This window comes from Poecilia reticulata, linkage group LG12 (assembly GCF_000633615.1).
Source record: "Poecilia reticulata strain Guanapo linkage group LG12, Guppy_female_1.0+MT, whole genome shotgun sequence".
Taxonomy (NCBI): Eukaryota; Metazoa; Chordata; class Actinopteri; order Cyprinodontiformes; family Poeciliidae; genus Poecilia; species Poecilia reticulata.
In genome coordinates this window covers 14428070-14446821 of record NC_024342.1, presented here as the reverse complement: position 1 = coordinate 14446821, position 18752 = coordinate 14428070, and the positions used below count along the sequence as shown (strand labels likewise).

Here is an 18752-nt window from a genome sequence, read left to right as displayed (position 1 = left end):
TTGTATATCTCTGTATTTAGATTCTCTCAAGTTCTTCCCTGTGCAGCTGTGGAAGTCTCTTATCCATCTTCAAGAGTACATCTCTCCAACAGAGATCCTTCCTGTGAGAACTCACCTATCTATATGAAGCAGCTGCTCTTGCCTTTTCATCCACCCAGCGGCCCAGTCACCCCACACTGGAGATGATACCTGGAATAAGAAATAGGAAATTAACAGGTTGCTGGAAAACCTAGCCAGCACCATTTGCTTCATACTGTGGGTTTGGGCTCTCAGCTATTGAGAGAAATTGTTGCATCCTGCGGGCGTTGACTCTGTTGAAGTTTGAAATGATATCCAGGCGCTAACGTTTGTCTGTGACATATGTAATGTGTCAGTTCAACACTATGAATTTTATCGGAAATTGCCTGTGCTGCAAACAAGCGTCCTCCACGGCGAAGAGAGAAGTACCGAGCTGAACGAGGTGACTGTTATGTTGATTCAATATTTGGAAGCATGGCCGACACAGACTGAACGACTTCGTTCACTTCCTCTGCGGCCATTGCTAAAACTAGACAACTTCTCCTGTTTGCTGATTGGCCAGCAGAAATTAAACCGGAGAAATTCCAGTGAATGGTTCAGACTGGGCTGTGGAACGAGATTTGAATCGAGTGAAATTACATAGGAAGGTAATGGCCAGGCTAGGGAAAAAAAAAAAAAAGAAAAGTCCAATATTATGACATGTTTAAAAAAAGGAGCTAATTAGAGACTAAAATTGCAGCCAGGAGACAATGTTTCTATGAAGTTTCCTTATTTCTACTTTCAGACTGGAAGAGTATGACTCATGCTCTTGGTATATTTTGAGCAGGGGTGAATCTCAACAAATAAGTACAGTTAGCTTTATTTGAAAAATTAAAGAAGCTATGGAAAATAGAAAACTATTAGTTTCAATTTCATTGCATTTTTTTACTCACAGCCATGAGGAAACCTTTGTAAGTGTCATTTTTTATCAGTGTCTTTCAGCCCCGTCTCTTGTCATTTTGGGGCTTTTCATTTCCTCTTCACTTTGGTGTTTGCTGCCTTTTCACAGGAAGTTATGGTCTGCCCTGCCCCTGCTGCACATCTCTCAGTTTTGTTCTCCTGCGAGCAGAGTGTGAGCAGTGGCTCACCCTTAGCTGATAAATACCCCAGCTCTTCTTCTTGTTTGAGAAAAAGCTGCAGTTCATCTTCTCTTCTGCTTTGCTGCAGCTGATCCATCTGTCACTCAACTACAGCCGGGCGCCACCATGAGCTTACGGAAACTCGGTGAGTATCATCTACGTGTGTGTGAACCTGTTGTTAATATTTGTGGTCCTTTTTACATATGTTGCTCCATCATCCAGTTTTGCAATGTCTTTGTTATGAGAAGTACCAAAAGTGTTTTATTTTAAAAAAGCACATCAACTATGTAGTGCTTCAAACTCACATTGGTGTGGGCAAAACTTGTGGTGGCAAAAGACAGACTCGACAAATCCCTTCGTAAATCCTGCTGTGACCCTGAAGGAGTCAAGTAACCACAGAATAATGCAAATACAAAGTTTCCTTCATTCTTCAAACATTAGTGAAGAAAAACGAGATTAAGGAGTCAGTTATGGAGAGACTCCAATTATGTCAACTATGTTGGTTTTGAATTATTAATTTGAACCAAACAGTCGACGATAAACAACTTCACTAACTTATAAGAAAGGATTTGGTCTGCACACTTTTGAATTTAAAGCATGTGTTTTTGTTTTTTAAATACACTTACAACTTCAAATAAAAATAGGATTTCACACTATAAATTACTTGAACATCCTCTAGCAAAGTGGACCTCAACCAAGTATCCATCACACAGCTTTTGACTGGATATTTGACATGTTTGTCAGAATATTTAGCTAAAGTTAATTGCTGTATACATTATATTGATCTTTGGGCTGCACAGTGGTAGGTGGCACTGTTGCCTTGCAGTGGGAAGGTCCGTGGTTTGAATTCTGGCTTGTGGTCCTCCAGGATGGAGTTTGCATATTCTTTCTGTGCGGGTTTCCTGTGGTTACTCTTTCTTCCTTCCACAGTCCAAAGGCATTACTGTTGGGCTAACTGTTTTTTCTAAAGTTGTTCTTAGGTATAAGTGAGTGTGTGTGTTGTTTGTCCTGTGTTTCTATATATTGTCATGCAATGGATTGGCAACCATTCCACTTCCTCTCAGCTGATCACTGCTGGAGATGCAGGGCTGGGAGAGGCCTGCATCGATAAGCGAGTACAGCCAATATGGATGAACATTCTCATTAATAGTCAGGCTTTCATTTTTTTAAATGAATGCTTATTTTGCCATTTCTAGTGCTTACATTTACAATGTGCACAACAAAAAAGAGTCTTTGGAGACGTGGATCGACTTTATGGACTTAAAATGCAACCACATGTAGTCAATTCTCATTGTCAGTACCAATGACATTGTCATAATTCTTACTGTATGACTCAGTAAACACAAATGACTTGTTGACTATTTTTATAAAATGTGCTACTGCTAGATTCTAAACTCTCAAAGAGCAAAAAAAGTATTAAAAGACTCATTTAAGCATCGCTAATCCCAAGTGATGTTGTTGCGGACCAACATGGCGTATTTCAAGGGTAACTACTTCCAGTCTGGTCTTATGGGAGCTATGCATTAAAAGTGGTAGTAATAGTGGAACAATTTTGTAATTTAGAAATAATTGGAAATCGTCAAATAAGATTAAAAATTTGCATCTGGACTGGACATGCAGATAAGCAATAGGGAGTTTTGTCCCTAGATTTATATCTTATCCCCCCAAAGGAATAAATATTAGTTTTTAGGCTTTGAAACCTGTACCTTGAAAGATTTGTAGGTTTCCTTTAAGTAAATGTACATCAAACATAATATTTGAATTCACAACATCTACATACAGTAAATTGTTAAATGAAGAAAACTTGGCACATTTGTTGCAAATTTGGCATTTTTAAATGTATCATTTGAATGAGTTTATAAGTTACAGTAAACTGCTTTACTTGCAGGGTTATTATTTTCAGAATCATTTACGCTATTTATTGAGATGCAAAGTTTGATGACCACATTGTGAGTAATCTTGGGTCCACTTCTCTTTCATTGTCACTTCTGCTTTTCAGTTATTTTAGGAGATTACATGAAATATTAAATTATCTATATACTGAGTAATTTCCTATAAGTGAAATTAATTATGTAAAAAAACTGTAAAAAATAAAAAATAAAAGAAAGGGAATCTCCAAAGTATGATTTTGAATTGATATAATTTCTGTAATATTCAAAATGTTGCACAGTTGTCATCTCACCAACCCATGCTCTCAAACTGTTCCCATTTAAGGTTTCAAATGGTTTGGCAGCCTGACCAACATCTCTTTTCGTCGCTCCACTGACAAATCGGACTCAAAGGCCTCGAAGTCAAGGGCTGGAGATGATGGTGAATGTGCTGCCTCGGGTAAGTTGAGTCCAGTTGTCGAGACAACGCTGGACGATCTGGGGGCAATGCGTCCTCGCACTGCCAGCTACGTCCGCTCCAGTGAGGACTACACACATGTGGGCACGCTGCCTCGGCTGCTGATGAGAAAGAGGGATAAAAGCAGCAAAGGTGAGCAGGGGTGATGTTCAACAAATCATTGCAAATAATTTTTTTTTACTGATACTTTCTGTAACAGAGAGTTTCTAATAACCCACCTCACTACAGAAATCTCCAGCAGCAGTAAAAAGACTAAAGACAAGGGCAGCGTCAGCAGAAGTCAAAGCCAGAGACCAGCAGGAGACAAGAAAGAGGTTTCACAGACACTTTTAGGTTCCTTGTCCAAGACATCTGAGGTTAAAGCGGAAGTCACTGCTGACACGGGGTTGAAAGAAGTACCTTCAGCTGAGAGTGCAGAAAATGTCCCGGATGTTACTTCAGCTGATTCCAAGACGCAGTCTGAACCCGTAAAAGATCCCACAATCAACCAAAGCATCCATTCTGGAAACAATACCGCCAGTGAGGAAGTGCTACCATCTGGTGGTTCAGATGTAGTACATCAGTTGGAGGAGAAGAAAGTGTCCAACCCTGAAGAGATTCCTGTCAGTCAAGAAAGAGAAGAAACTATTGAAAGTGATGGATTAGAGCTAAAGGAGGGTGAACAGAAAGCAGAGATGGATAAAGAAGACGACATTTACTGGTGAGTTTCTGTCTTCTAGTTTTTGTTGACTGTGAAAAAAAAACATTTGTGTGCAATTATGATTATTATTGAATCATGTTTCCCTTTATTCATCTTTTTAGTTTGTTGAGAACAATGTTTGTTCAATTGACACTTAGCAAATAATTCTTTGCTCTTGTTTGCTTTGAGCTGAAGTTAGATGAAATTGTTAGTGGTTGCTGCCTCTGGTAGAGAACTCGTTTTTTCACAAGTATTGCACAAGCTAGGATCTTACTACTACAAATGTGTGTGTTTTTTTTGTTTTTTTCCTTCACTTACAATATTTAGCTTTAGTTGATTTACAAATTAAGGGTGTGAAATGCAAAATATGTGAAAGGATGTTGCACTTTTTTTTAAAAGAAAATTTTAGATGCAAAGCTGAATGACTGGATAAGTTTTATTAATCAGACTCTTGATGAGCTTTACAAATGCACCTCTACAGTGAAAGAACAAACAGATTCTTGAATTTAAGACCTTACATTTTAAAATATTATTCTATTTTATTTGATTTTATTCTAGTTGGAACTAAATGCTTTTCAAAAATAAATGGTAGTTTGAAATTATTTGAAATGTTTCTTGTTTGGACAAGCCGAACATTGGTATGGACTTAATAAACTTTTCCCTAATTTATGATATAATGAGGGAATGATGCACACAGAATTAAAATGTAAATGCTTGCTCGCATATATACATACACTCCCACTAGTATTTGGCTAAATATTTTTCAAATAGGTGCATCGGAATGACAGAGCTCATTTCAGTGATCCACTAGTTTAGATTTCTGTTCGTTGTCTGCTTAGAACACTAATTAAGCCCAAGTTTCAACCATCTTGGATCATAAAATGTACAATATATTTATACTTGTGCACCAAGTCTTCTTTTCAAATTTCAGCTGCATGTCTTTTTAATCCTTCTACTATAAAGAGAGATCTGTTGAAAAGGAATCCTGAAAAGCCCAAAATGAAGTGTTTTGGTGAGCATGAGTCAGATTTTACCAGCACTGGTACAGAAAGCAGAGTTCTTCAACCCTGTGGTAGGCAGAGCTCTCATCTTAGTTTGACTGCTGTGCACATACACAAAGCGGTACATGTTACGCTGCAGACACAGTCTTCTTTTAAATGATGCGTGTAAAGCGAGAAGATACTTGGATTCATTCCTCTGCTTTTTAAGGCAGCAACTAATATTGATTGCTTTTATTGATCAAATGCGTCTGGAAAGCTGCCGGTTGGCTGCTGGTTGGATGATTTCTCATTTAGCATTGATTTGCTCTTACACACAAAAGATCCTGGGAAATTAGCGTTCTTTGGGCTTATTGTGTGTGTTTCTCACTGGGGCAGCTGATTTATTAATAACTTTGGATCTTTGGGAGTTTAAGGGAGGAATTAAACCTCTATGTGTGCGCAGGCCACCTTCACCCAGACTGCTTGCATTCCCCGCACCGTCATCCCTGGACACGTGAAAGACAGAACCCGTAGGGTCTCCTGCGTAAATGCAGAGTGCACATATTAGGTTTCATTAGTGCCGTGTGTGCGTGTGCTTGTTTAAAAGCACAGGCTGTATATCTGCTGCCATGTAAAGACTCCCATGTGTGAGCAGAGAGTGTCTGGCTGCCCATTAGTTCAGCTCAGTTACCGTGGGAAATAAAGCTCTGTACATCAGGCTCATTCAACAGCTCTCCCTCCTACAGTATGTCAGCTCAACCCCAAATCACCACTCTGTCCGTCCATCTCTCCCACTGCCTCTGCTCTGTGCAGTTCTTTGCATCTTTTTCCTCCTCAGCTGCCTGACAGTATCTCTTGCTTCTTTTGGTCGTTGGAAAAAGAAGAAAATAGAAATGGCATGCCGCCAGTGTGTTTCTGTGATAATCAGCTCATCTGACAATTGTGAGGTTTATTCTTTAGCCTTAAAAAGTTTTTTGCGCTTCACTATTTTAAGCTGATATTTATTTGACATGTGTGGTATGAGATAAAATTGACCGATGGTTCAACTGTCCGTCCCTCTACCTGCTTTTGAATTCATCCATTCGGTTTCTTTAACGAAACACTTAACTTTTATTTGTTGTGTATGTGTACTACAATTTAATTGTTGAAAAACTTGGTTTTCTGGAGCTCAAAAATGTATGCCGTTCTTCTGACTTTTTTTTAAATTGGTTTTAAAATGATTTCCCAGGCAAGCATAAGGTAAATCCATGCATATGCAAATTGTATAAAACAAAATGGAGTGTCTGAGAACCATACTTCATTTTCTGTGCAGCTTCAAAGGCTGGGTCTTTAGAGCTCCGGTGTTTGAAAAAAGTTTGCTGCTAATCTCTAGTTTGCAGTATGTTTCAGTAAATCGCGCCATTTATGTGTTCAGTTTATTGCCTTGATATCAAAAATATTTGGCTTCCACACATGGATATTTTCACACATCCATTTTTAGTCAACATACCAGAATTTTAATTATTAAAATGACCAAAATGTTTCCTCTTGATGTAATTTTTTAGATTTAATCTTTAACTTTTGGAAATGCCGCATGTACAGTGTGAACCGATTTGTGTGAAATGGACACAGTTATGTGTCTGCATATCTGTACTCACTGACAATAAGTCTTCTAACTGCCATGAATTAACACAAATTTCTGCCACTATCTAACAAGAGATTATTATTTTAGCTCAATCCTTATAGAGAGATGCTGTGTTATCGGCACAAAAACAGAGGGGAAAAAAAATGCTAATTTCTGAAGATAACAGTGGGAGCTTTGTAAGGCGGTGTGGAAACTATCACCATCCCCTCTCCCACTGCCATAAATGGACCTTTTGATCTGACCTCTCCCTCTGGTTGTGTGTAACACTGCTTAACTCCCGGCCTTCTGAGACGTATCTCACAACTGGGACTTGCACCAATTGATCTTAAAACTTGCCTGAGAGTATAATTGCCCCCTGCACTTGCTCTGGCTCCGCATTGCAAAGCTGCACTGCAGTAACCGCGGATTGACTTCCAACGCTTTTTGACACATGATTGGGATCCATCACAAGCTCCTGTTATATGCTTGCTACCAGATTTGAGAGTCCACACTCAGAAACCCTTGAAGCGCAGCAGGGTTTGTTATGTTTCTTTCCAGGAGGCTGAGCAGCATCCACATTTTAAGCACTTGAAAGCCTGCAGTAGACATCCATGGGAATTCAGGCTCTCTTTTTTTTTTTTTTTTTTTTTAAGAAGCTTGTATGTCTGTGGTAACGTGCACCTGTTAGACAAGCACATCAAACACAAAAGAAAGAGGGTGAGTATCAAAGCACAGGTATACACAATTTAGATAGCCTTTTTTCCTTTTGTTATATTGCCGAACATCTCCCTTCTTTCATCTCTCTTTTTCTTCCACATATTCACATCTTTTCATTCTCCTTTTCCAGCCACATGAAGCCGGCAGAAACCCACGCAGAACAAGTTCAGGTCAGTCTTTAGATGTCTTTCCATTTTTATTCCTCCTAGGTTAAATATTTTTTTGGATGTTGTGTCTAGAATTGTCACATAAAACACTTTTTAGCCTTCGTCTGTCTTTTTTGGGTGTTTCCATCAGTGTTTTGTTGCATTTATTATTTTTTTTTTTTGCACTGTTCAGCTGGAAACACTTCCCCTGCTCGACATTATTAAATGAAAAATTTTATGCAAGTGCTGAGATGTTGGTATCAGCCTTCAATCTGTCCTCTGTTCTGCTCATTTCAGCAGACTCACTCTGTATTTAGCCTAATTTAACCGGCCATTTAGCTAATTGAATTTTTAATGGCAATGTCAGCACTCTACATTTATAAGCAGCGCACGCTTCCTCCAGCAGGTGGCGACATCCTCTCGAGCTGAAAGCTCCATATTTATGAGTCTGTTTTTGACCTTGGACATAGTTAGGTTTAATGCACCACGTACACAAACGAACTCTTCAGGAATAAGATCAAAAGTGGACCCTGAGAGATGAAGGATGAAGCTAAATTAGAAAGGATGGGAGAAGAAAGAGACAAAGGGAAAGTGGGTGCTTCAGGAGCAGTTTTTGTATTGATTACACATCACTGGTGAGGTGATAAAAGCCTTCTCCTGTGACCCTGACCTGCATTCCCTCTTTGTAAAACAAATGTCTCAGACTCAACAAATTGACTGTAGATAAACATCTTCCCAACTCTTCTTTTCTTCGGGTTATTCTTATTGTTTGAGGCAAACATCAGTTGTAGTTAAAGACCAAATAAGAATTAAAAGAAAATCTTTGCACATTTGGACTCAACAGTTGTGCCAACATTTTCCAAATATGTCGCATATACACTCAATAACTCCTCAAATATTGTTTTAAGCTATGCTGCTGCTCTTTTACAAGGACCTTACCGTTTTATTTCATGTCTTTTGTGGCAACTCTCTTACACTCCTGCTAGCTGTACTTATCCAGCCTTTTTTGTCACAGTTCCAGTTGTTGTAAATTTTTGAACTGTTGCTCTGACTGCAGATATGGACATTTTAGAGAGCAGCTCTGCTGTTTGTGACATGTAAAGATCCACTTAAATAGCATGCTGTCTTGGCTTCCCCATTTTGAAGTTTGGAGAAGAGTAATGGACCTCTGTGTCACAGCAAGGCAAATACTACTAAATATTAACGTTGATGCATACATGATTCATTTTGAAAAGCTCAAACTGAAAAATTACATAATCCCATTTAAATTTTTTTATTTTTACACTGAATCAAATTATAAGTTGGATTTTTTCACGTTGTTTTTCAGACTATTCTTGTATGCACTAATATATATAAATTTATGTTGACACATTTTCACCAGTCATGTGAGTGGATGTGCTGGGTGGTGCGTGTCTCTCACATAAACTCTGACATCTGTAATACTGCTGTCAAATTATTCTACCATATGTGCTCTCTTAAACTTTATAAACTACATGCATGCAAAATTTAAAAAGGAAGATTTGCACTTCTTTCAACTCCAGCAGACCTAATATTTTATGTTCATTATAAACACCAGTCCTGCATGATTTGTCACCACAGCAGCCTCACCCACCCGCCCGTCTCCCAGCCCTCTCCCTAAAAGCTGCCGGCAGTGTCCCCTTCTCCTTCCACCTCTCTGAAACATTTATGACAGCTGATGTTTAAATCAGGAGTCGGCCTCAGCGCACCCTGTTATAATGGGAGAGACCAGCCCAGCGGCTCAGTTTTCCACATGTGCTCAGTCGCATCCATGCTTATACACACAAACACTAACAATAAAAATTGGACAACACTGAACAAATATGCATCGGAWAAAAAAAAAAAAAAAGATTAAATACTGGGGTTAAAWAAAAAAAAAAAAAAAAAAARTATTCACTGCCAACGTCTCGGTTTTATCTTTTAACATTTTTCCCGGGTTTTTATGAGCTGAAGAAACTGGCTCTGCTGGTTTTGTGACTAATTTAAGCAAAATAAAAAGCGACTTTAAATGCTTTGTAGATAGTAAACACTTGCGACTACACTGGTACTAATTAGCTCAATCTCAGCGACTTTTATTACTTCATGTGACGTTCATGTGAACTGTTTTACAATAACGCGCCTCTATTTTTGCCTGCGACCCAGCCTTTGCTTTGTCTCCTGCTTTGTTCAGCGGTTCAGTTTAACAACAACGGGATGGGGCCACAGGGGGGGAGGTGGAACGGGTTGGTTTATATGAGGTTTATTAACATATGTCTGGTACTCTCGTCACTGCTCCGGATAAAATATTGTGTGCGAGTCGTGTGTGTGCGTGTGTGTGAGGGGGTTCAGCTGTGGATCAGTGTGTTGCTGAATGTTTGATTATGCGAATGGTTTTAAATTTCAAAGATCTGCATGCGTCTGAGAGGTGCTCAATTAAATCAAAGCAGCGCCCTTTGGGGGGATTGCATGTATTATGTGAGCTCCTGCTACTGTAGACTGAATCAGTGCGGCACCTTTTTTTTTTTAAAAGAAATGAACATTTTTTAAAAAAGGCCTGGTTATCTTTGATATCAGTTACAGTTATTTTTGGTGGGCATCATCACTATGCTGTGTGAATTTTCATTATTTATTAGATTTATGTCAGCAAAAGTGATAAAAATATAATAGCCTTCTATAAATCCTGAAATCTCGTGTGCGTGCGTGCGTGCGTGCGTGTGCGCGCGTGTGTGTGTGTGTGTGTGTGTGTGTGTGTGTTTCTCCTGTAACACGTGAGCAGCTTTTTTAAGCTTTACCTCAATCTATGGAGAACGCTCCTCCATTTCAGTGTCAGATGACTGCTGGCAATTTGATGAACTCTTTTAATTTTACAGTTCTTCTCCAGCAAAGCTCACCAGATACAGACTCATTGACCTCAATTATCTCCATGTCAAATCCAGACCCACGTAGTCGCCCGACTATATAACTTCGATGACATGAACAGTAAGATTAAAAGACAGGAAACACGGTCAGCAATTTTAAAAATTCATTTTGACTGTCACAACTTGGTGATATGGTTGTTGCAAGTACAGACTGTAATGTCCAAAAAGTTTTGGAGTGATTTCTCCCCTTTGTTAAAGTTTATTTTTATGCAATGGTATAATGAGATCCCATTTCAAGCAATGCATTCTGTGATTACAATGCCTTTCCTTTAATTTCCTTTTAATATCTTTGTACTACTTTGTGCATGTCTGGTACTACACCAATAAACTTGCCCTATTACCTAACTTTATAAGGTTTTATAACTAACCCACAGTCAGGCATGTACAAAGAACTTCTAAAATTACCACACCGTCAAAGTCCCACCTTTAAAGAGGCTAAGCTAGGACTCATATTCATACTTTCCTCATTTTGCGTATTTTGTCCACCTCTTCAAGGTCAGCATGCCACAAATCAGCACACAAAGCCAGGAATGACGCCACATTCATCTCTCTCATATGCCGCTTTATTCACACTGAAAAATGTGCCTCGTTGCCACAGCAACATATCGGTTAAAGGTTTAGACATTTTAATGTGATTATAGCAAGACAGCTGAATTTAAATCGCACAATTTCATGCCTAAATCATTTTTCTTTTTTTTTTCTTTTTTTTTTTACAATATATCTGTGGAGTCAAAGTGTTTGAGTTTCCTCTGTATTGCAGCAGTCTGGTGTTACGAACATGCTTTGACACACATATCTAAGGTTTAATGCGGATTAACCAGAAGGTGGTTAAGGTCCACCCTGATGGTGGTCAGATACACCAATCACAGAGAGGCACATACACATAGATCATTAACTGCACCCTTTTAACCCCCCCCCCCCCTCACACACATAGCCTGCATGGCCTTTGTTTTTAGGGCATGAACACACACATTGACACAGTTACAGATGTGTTTGCACATATAATCTCTATCCCGCGGTCTATCTCTCTTTTTTTTTTCTCACACACACATTTTCCACTCTTCCCACTCACACCTTTTCTATCACGTGCCTATCTCCCACACATCCAGACACACTCTTTCATTAGTAAGACGCTCACAGGCACAAGCAGGGATTCTCCATTGTCCTCCCTATCAGCCTGCGGGATGAGGCTCACTAATTAATATTTAACTGAAGCCCGCCTCCAAGCAGGGGGAGAGATGAGGAGATAGAGGACTGGAGTGAGAGGAAGGTGGAGAGACGGCCACGGAGGAGAGCAGGAGGGCGGAGGAGAAGAGTGGGGAGAGGGATCAGAGAGGAGAAGAGGCTGGAAGGAGGAGGTTAGGCTATTGATCAGAGGGATAAGAAGGTGAGAGATGAGAGCAGGAAGGCTGTGATAAGACCGACTGGAGAAACACTGGATTTGATGGAGAAAGAGAGAAAGTCGTGGTGCAAAAGAGACAGAACAACCTCAATGAATGTATGACGGGATAAACTCTTAGAAAAATGAATTTTTGGTCAATTTTAGTAAGGTACGTGAAGGTTTTAATAAATTTAGCACATCAGCAGAACTCAAAATCTACATCCTCTCAGCTGTGTGTGAAAACTAGCATATCCACCAGAAATCTTATCTCACTAGGATTATTATTTTTTGTACTATTTTTTTATTTTGTCAAAAGAAAAGTTGACTCAGCCTTGCTTTACTTAATGCCGCATCTCACCTGCCACAGCGACTTGATATCTGTCATTGTGATTCATCTGAGGATGCGAAATGACACACGTAAACAAGTGTAAGGCTTGAGAACCCATTTCACTTTGAAACAATGACAAGTTGTGCTCTTTCTGAGCAGGAACCTTTCGCTGGTGCAAATCTGAAGAAGTCTGAGGAAGCCAGAGTTATTGGCAGAATATAAAGTATTCACACACCTCTGAATCCCAGAATGTGGTGGCTCTGTTCACAGCTGGGAGACAGTGTAGTTTGATCACTTTTTTTCCCCTCCTCTTCTTACCTCTGTTAGTGGTTATGTTAAAGATACAAATATTTTTTTACAGCCTACAATTGCTCACAATAGATTGGTTGATATGAAATAATGTGAACAATTAATGCAGTTTTCAAAGTCACCAGATTTTAAAATGACCCCACCCTCCTCCTCCTCCTTCACTTCTTCCATCCTCATCCGTACCTTTTTTCATTCTCAACCCTTGCGGCCGTTTTATAAACTTGTTTTGTCCCATCCATCCATCTCATCCCTTCTTTATGATACTTCCATATTCTTTTTTTCATACATGTCTCTTTATTTGTAACCATTTTTTATCCAATCAATCCCTTTGTCCCACTCATCCTCCTCATTTTTTTTCCCCTAAACTCATTTTATTCCCATTTAATCCCTCTTGTTCTCCTCATTTTACCTTTTTTCGACCATCCCATTCTCACTGTCCGTTTTTAAAACTCGTCCTCAATCCAACCATTATTCTCACGCCCGCTTGTAATGGGTTCAATAGTACATTACAAAGCAATATTTTTTTTCTTAGATAACCAACGTTTGCCTTTTATTTTACTTTTTACAGATGGCAATAAACCTCTCTGATTACAAGACAACTTTTTAACGCTTTCTTAGAAATGTGGTGCACAGACAAAGCAACCGGTATGTGTGGGCGTAGCGCACCACAGCTGCCATAATATACTCGTGGCTGTGTCATAAAAGGTTTTGTCGTGGTATTATCGAGCAAGAGCAAGAGGAGCGCTGGGCTCCGAGAGATTATTTGCGTCCCACCCACTGTGTAATCTGTCTAATCCACGGCTGGATGATTTGAGATTACATTAAGAGGAAACGATGTGGTTAATGAATCCACCCTGTGTTTTGTTGCTCTGCATTTGTGACCTTTGGTTTTTATTCCTTTTGGCCCACTAGCATAGATTCAACAAGCAGATTAGAGTGGGGTCAGAGTACGCGTGCTGGTACAGGGAAAGGATCTTTCTTTTCTCCTTAGCTCCATCTCTCGCCTTCATTCTGCATTGCTGCAGTGGCGCAGGCCCAATTAAGTGTAGTGTCAGAATTTTGGATGCTGTCAGGGCTCCCCGGCTGGCATTTCCACGGTGAAACGTCCTCAGCAAAGTCACTCAGGAGGCCTCCGGAGACGGGGCCCCACCCCACCTGACATCTCCCTGCTGCTGTGTGTGTTTCTGTGTGAAATTGGCCAGTGAAAAATCACACCCTGTTATGCTTGAAACACCTGCCTCTGCTTTCCAGCTCATAATGAGCTGTCTAGCTGCAGCCGGCATGGCCTTTTAGAGACACATCATTATATTCAGCTACGCACAGGCACACACAGGTAGCGTTTATGATACAACCAAACTGTCTGCAGAGCTGTGTGTGTGGTAAAATGTAGACGGGAACCTAGAGATAGTTCTGGATTTTGTAAGTAGGAAAAGGCTACGGGTGCTTTTCATGTTCTGGTGGCGCCTTTACCTCCGTCTCACCTGTACAAAAAACTTTAAACTGTCCCTTTAATGCTGTTTAGCAGTCTGTGTCACTTTACTTGTTGTGGAAATCCAGTTGTTTTGCTATTTCGTCATTTTAAGTGGATAAAATTGACCTTTTATAAAATCAAGTGTTGGCCTAAATGTGCAAGACTAAACCTTTTGCAATGTAAATGATCACTTTATCTTATTTCCAATGTATTTAAAAAATATTAGTTTTATTCCTCAAGGAAAATATCCCACAGAATGCATTAGAAAAAAATTTCAGGATCTATCAAGTTGTTTTTTAAGCATAGTGTTTTCTAAAACCAACAAATCACAGAGAAACTGACATGTCGCTAATCGTAGTTCTTTTATTTCCTCTGTTTCCGGTCTCCTTATGTCTGCTTTTCACAGTAGTGACATGGATTTAAAATAACATCTATAGTTAGATAAAATTCTGATTTGAAGTAACATTTATTTTAGCCTGCTGTGTTTTTATTGTATTTGGAAACTGGCTAAAGTTGATTGACTCTTTATGGCGCCCCCTCTGGCCAAATGGTAATGTGTCCACAATATTTGATTGAATATGACAGAAAATGGCAAGCTTCAACTATTTACAAATATATACATTTTTTGTAGTCTGCAATTTTTAAGCATACTATATTAACAATGTTAGATATTCCAATAATGAAATTCCTGAGATTCTCGCCTGGATAGTGTGCTTACACCAGATTATCAGTGCCCAGCATCTGCCCAGCCTTTACAAACTTTCTGTTCCAAATCTTTTTCGTGCAAAGAGATGTAACTGTGAAAGACTGAATAAAAATTACAATCACAAGCTTTTATTGGATTTTTCTCTCTGACTTCAACGTCACAGTTACAAGGCACAAATACTTTTTGCGCCAAACCTTCGTAGGAACCCCTGCAACAAATTACCTTGAAACTTGCATCATTGACTCAACCCCCAGTCGTCTAATTTTATTCTCAACTTCCAGTGTCAAACCTGAAGACGCCCTGAGAAGTCAGAGATCCAGAGAAACTTTTCTTTTCTTTGGTACACTTAAAAAAAATTCAGTTTTTTGTTGTCCCCCCAATCCTCCCTCCACTCTGTCTGTTGTATTTTACTATATTTCTTCAAAAGGAAGTACACCTCTACATCTCTGGCTATGCAATGTGAAGGTGTGACCATGAACGTAGCACAACGCAGGCTGCACATGTCCTCCGTTCCTCTCCTAATCTTCTTCATTCATCATCACATCTTTTAATTTTCTCCCTCTCCTCCAATCTTTTTCTCACTTTCTCTCCCTCCCTCCCCGTTTTATACCCTCGCCGCTTGTCAGCATTGTCTCAGCCGCTCTGGGAGCTGAAGGGAAGAGGGGTTGGTGTGGTGGGGTGAGGGGAGGGGGGGTCATTGTAGGGGTGGGTGGGGTTTCTGCCCAGCAATTCAACAGCACTCCTCTCAGCTTCAGCCTGTAAGCATTCTTCCCCCCTCCCCACCTCTCATCATACACCACCCTCCCACCATCCCTCTCCCTCTCCCTCTGGTCCACCCTCCCCCCACCCACACCCCTTTCATGGGCAGGCAATGAGGTAATCCCTAGCAGCGGCGTGAAGCAAGTGCAGAGAGAGAGAGAGAGAGGAAGGCAAGCAGAAGCGAGCTGAAGCAGAAGCCGGTGCGGGGCAGGAGTGTGCGGGGAGGGATGTCAGCAGCTGCACCATCTCTCGCTCTCATCCTCAGCACTGCTCGTGGGTGAAAGGCTGATGTTGCGAGCCGGCAGCCGGGGCTTCTTTAGCTGTGCAGCTTGCAGCCTGCTCTTGTTTGCGAGTGGTGGCAGAATGTTGAGGGTCTGTTAGGCAGGCGGAGAGGAGTGGGAGAGGGAGAGGCTTTTGAGCTCTGAGGTTGGTGTTGGTTTGGACTCCAGGAGTAAGAAAAGGGCTAGGTGAGGTAAACCAAGAAAAGAAAAAACCCCCCAAAAAAACAGAATTAAAGAGATTGGAGTGGGAAGGTGTGAGCCCAACATGACGGAGAGGTGTAGTCTGTGGAGTGCTCTGTCAGCTGCAGCATGCTGCTTCTACAGGGGATCCTTCATGCAGGTGCAGGTGAGTGCTTTTTTTTCTCTCTCTTTTTGCGCATGTCACCATCAGACATATGTGCACTCTGATTGCACACACCCTTTAAGTTGACTTATTTTGAACATATGTGCATGAGCGTGCATGCGTGTGTGTTTAGGTTGGTCTTCCTGGGCTTACTCCTGGCTGCCTTTGCTGTCCTGGCAGCCGGTAATGTCAGCCTGCCTTGTAGTTGGCAGACTGATGATATCATACACTCTGCACAGCACTCGCGGTGTCAGATGGACTGTGTGAAAACTCTGCGTGGACAGAGTTGGAGAGGGGTGCTGAGGGAGGAGAGGGCTTTTTTTTTTTTTTTTTTTTTAAGGGGGGAGTTTTGAGTTTGTGTGAGGGAGGGAAAGGAGCACAGGAATGAGTATTTATTGTAGGAGAGTTAAAGAATGTGTCCGAAGGGCACAGTAGAGAGTGTAAGGTATCATCTTCTACTTTGGTCTAAATCTGGCTTGAAGCTTGAAACCAAATATTTGACCTTATTCTAAGAGAAAATGACACCCTCGTCTTGTTTTGTCTGTGTTTTTGTGTTTGCATCTGACATATTCTCTGTATTCCTCATTATTTCTTATTTTTATGAACAAAAAAAGATTATAGAGAGCTCTGCAGAGCAAAGCATTAATCCTGATGTTGACGTGTTCCACCTTGTTTAAGAACATTTTGTCACTGTCTGAGTTTTCTGCCTCTTGTTTCAACTTCTTTTTTTCTTTTTTGACACATCTGCTTTTATTTAGAAACTCATACTATTGAACTTATTTCAATTAAATCTGCCATGGTGTTCCTCTGTAGGGGTGCTTGCGGTAGAGCTGTGTGTGTGTGCGTGAGTGCGTGAGTGCGTGCTTGCGTGCGTGCGTGCGTGCGTGCGTGCATGTGTGTGTGTGTGTGTGTGTGTGAGGCGGGATTTAATTACAAGTCACTGAATAGTTAAGAGCTAAGTGGGAGCGTTTCTTGGATAGGAAAATAAATTGCTTTAATTCACTCTAACCTGGTTGTGTTTACAAATAGTGCGATGCTGTCTAAAGACTAATATTTACTCCGCGATTCATTCTAATTAAATAGGCCTGTCGGGCACAATGCAGGGATCCGAATAACCCAAACACTCTGCTACACGGAGAAGCTTTAACTTTGTTGCTTCTATTCAAGTGGTGAAATAGGAGTAGACAATCTTTATTTCTTATTGACAGTCAAAGTGGATGAATCGTATCTCGGTTAGATTTCTTTCACTATAACCCGTATAGTCGCACTGCGATCAAATCACTGTCCAATTCAGTCCAAATTATAACACAATGCAGTTAAAGTTATTACTGTCCAACTTTGATATCTGAGGAGGCCCAGCCAATTAGATTGAGACAATAAGTCGGTTCAAGAAAGAGACGCAGCTAAACACGTAAGTACTGATTCAGGAGTACTTCTATGGTAAACTGCATCATGGAGGGTATGCACAGCTAATGGCAGCAATAAATCCCTGAATGATTCAAAGAAAGAGACACACAAACACCTGGCCAGGAATACTTTCTGTAAGAAATGCCATTGCTCCATCAATGGCTCGATGCAGGAAAAAGATTTGACAAGCAGTATTTTGATGAACACTCGACCAGGACTACTGAAAAGTAATGTGAATATTAGCTCAATCAATAACACAGGGCACTGAGCAACTAAAACAAAGAGAGTAACGACGATTTATTGTAGCTACTGTGTTGCTGGGTGATTTTGTCCAGGAAAGAAACAGCAGTCGATCACAGAACTACTCAGTACCTGGTCAGGAGTTCTTCCTTTAAAATCTTTTTACTGTGTTTTTGTTTATTTTACTTCAGTTCTGCAACCTATATATAGGACTGCCTTATTTGCTTGACTGTAGGGATTTTTAAATGACTTCATTTATTTTGCTTCAGTTAAATGCATAGCAGTATTTTGTAGGTTTGTTACAGTTTTGCCCCTTTGTGTATTCACTTTTCTTCTTTTTTTTGCAGTGGCTTGTCACAATGCCAGTAAACATAATATGCATTGTAACAAGTTTATAATTCACATGTCCAAGAAATCATTCCTAAGGATTTTATTTAGCCATCAGTAAAGTCATCGTAAAGAAGCAGGAGGGATGGTGCTTCATCCATTTGGATGTATGACTGTGGAGCACAATTTGACACTGATTTATGGCTGCTGCTTTTTGAATTCTGGACCATGTTTGGGTCATAAAGTTCCACAACAAGTTTATGTGCTGGCTTGGTTCAGATAAAAAGCTCAGATCTGTTAGAGTAGCTGGCAGCATAGCATGTTGCTGTGTTACTCCCAAACCATAAAACAGACTAAATATATGAGGCTAGAGTTAGTCCAACACCACAATTACCTTGACTCCAATCATCTTCAAGTATATGCTTGACGTCTTCACCTCTGTTTGCAGTGTTTCTGTAGCAGTATGATGTTACCACAGACAGGTTTTGCATATTGACCCAAAATGATCCAGCTAGATTTGCACTTTTATTGGGCACAGCGCTTTAATGTTTCTTTCTAGCTTGAAAGTGAGCTGCAGATAAAATAGAAAGTTTAAGTTTTTTGTTCTAATTTCTGGTATTGCTAACTTGAAAAACTTAAAGCAGTGCAGTAATCATTTCATGTTTATATATATATATA

General features: G+C 40.2%; 1 protein-coding gene across 4 annotated transcripts in view; it reads left to right on the top strand.

The window, feature by feature from the left end:
• Window positions 1-18752, top strand: part of sh2d3ca (SH2 domain containing 3Ca) — a 67527-nt gene that overhangs the window by 10212 nt on the left and 38563 nt on the right. For 3 of the 4 annotated variants that reach the window (XM_017307998.1, XM_017307999.1, XM_008424007.2), the window contains exons 4-7: window positions 1225-1281; window positions 3351-3614; window positions 3711-4182; window positions 7592-7631. In XM_017307998.1, the coding sequence (XP_017163487.1) occupies window positions 1263-1281; window positions 3351-3614; window positions 3711-4182; window positions 7592-7631 (795 nt within the window). In that variant the 5' untranslated portion in view covers window positions 1225-1262. Of the gene's footprint in view, window positions 1-1224; window positions 1282-3350; window positions 3615-3710; window positions 4183-7591; window positions 7632-15531; window positions 16104-18752 lie in introns of those variants that run through there. The other variant, XM_008424011.2, reaches the window with a different exon arrangement.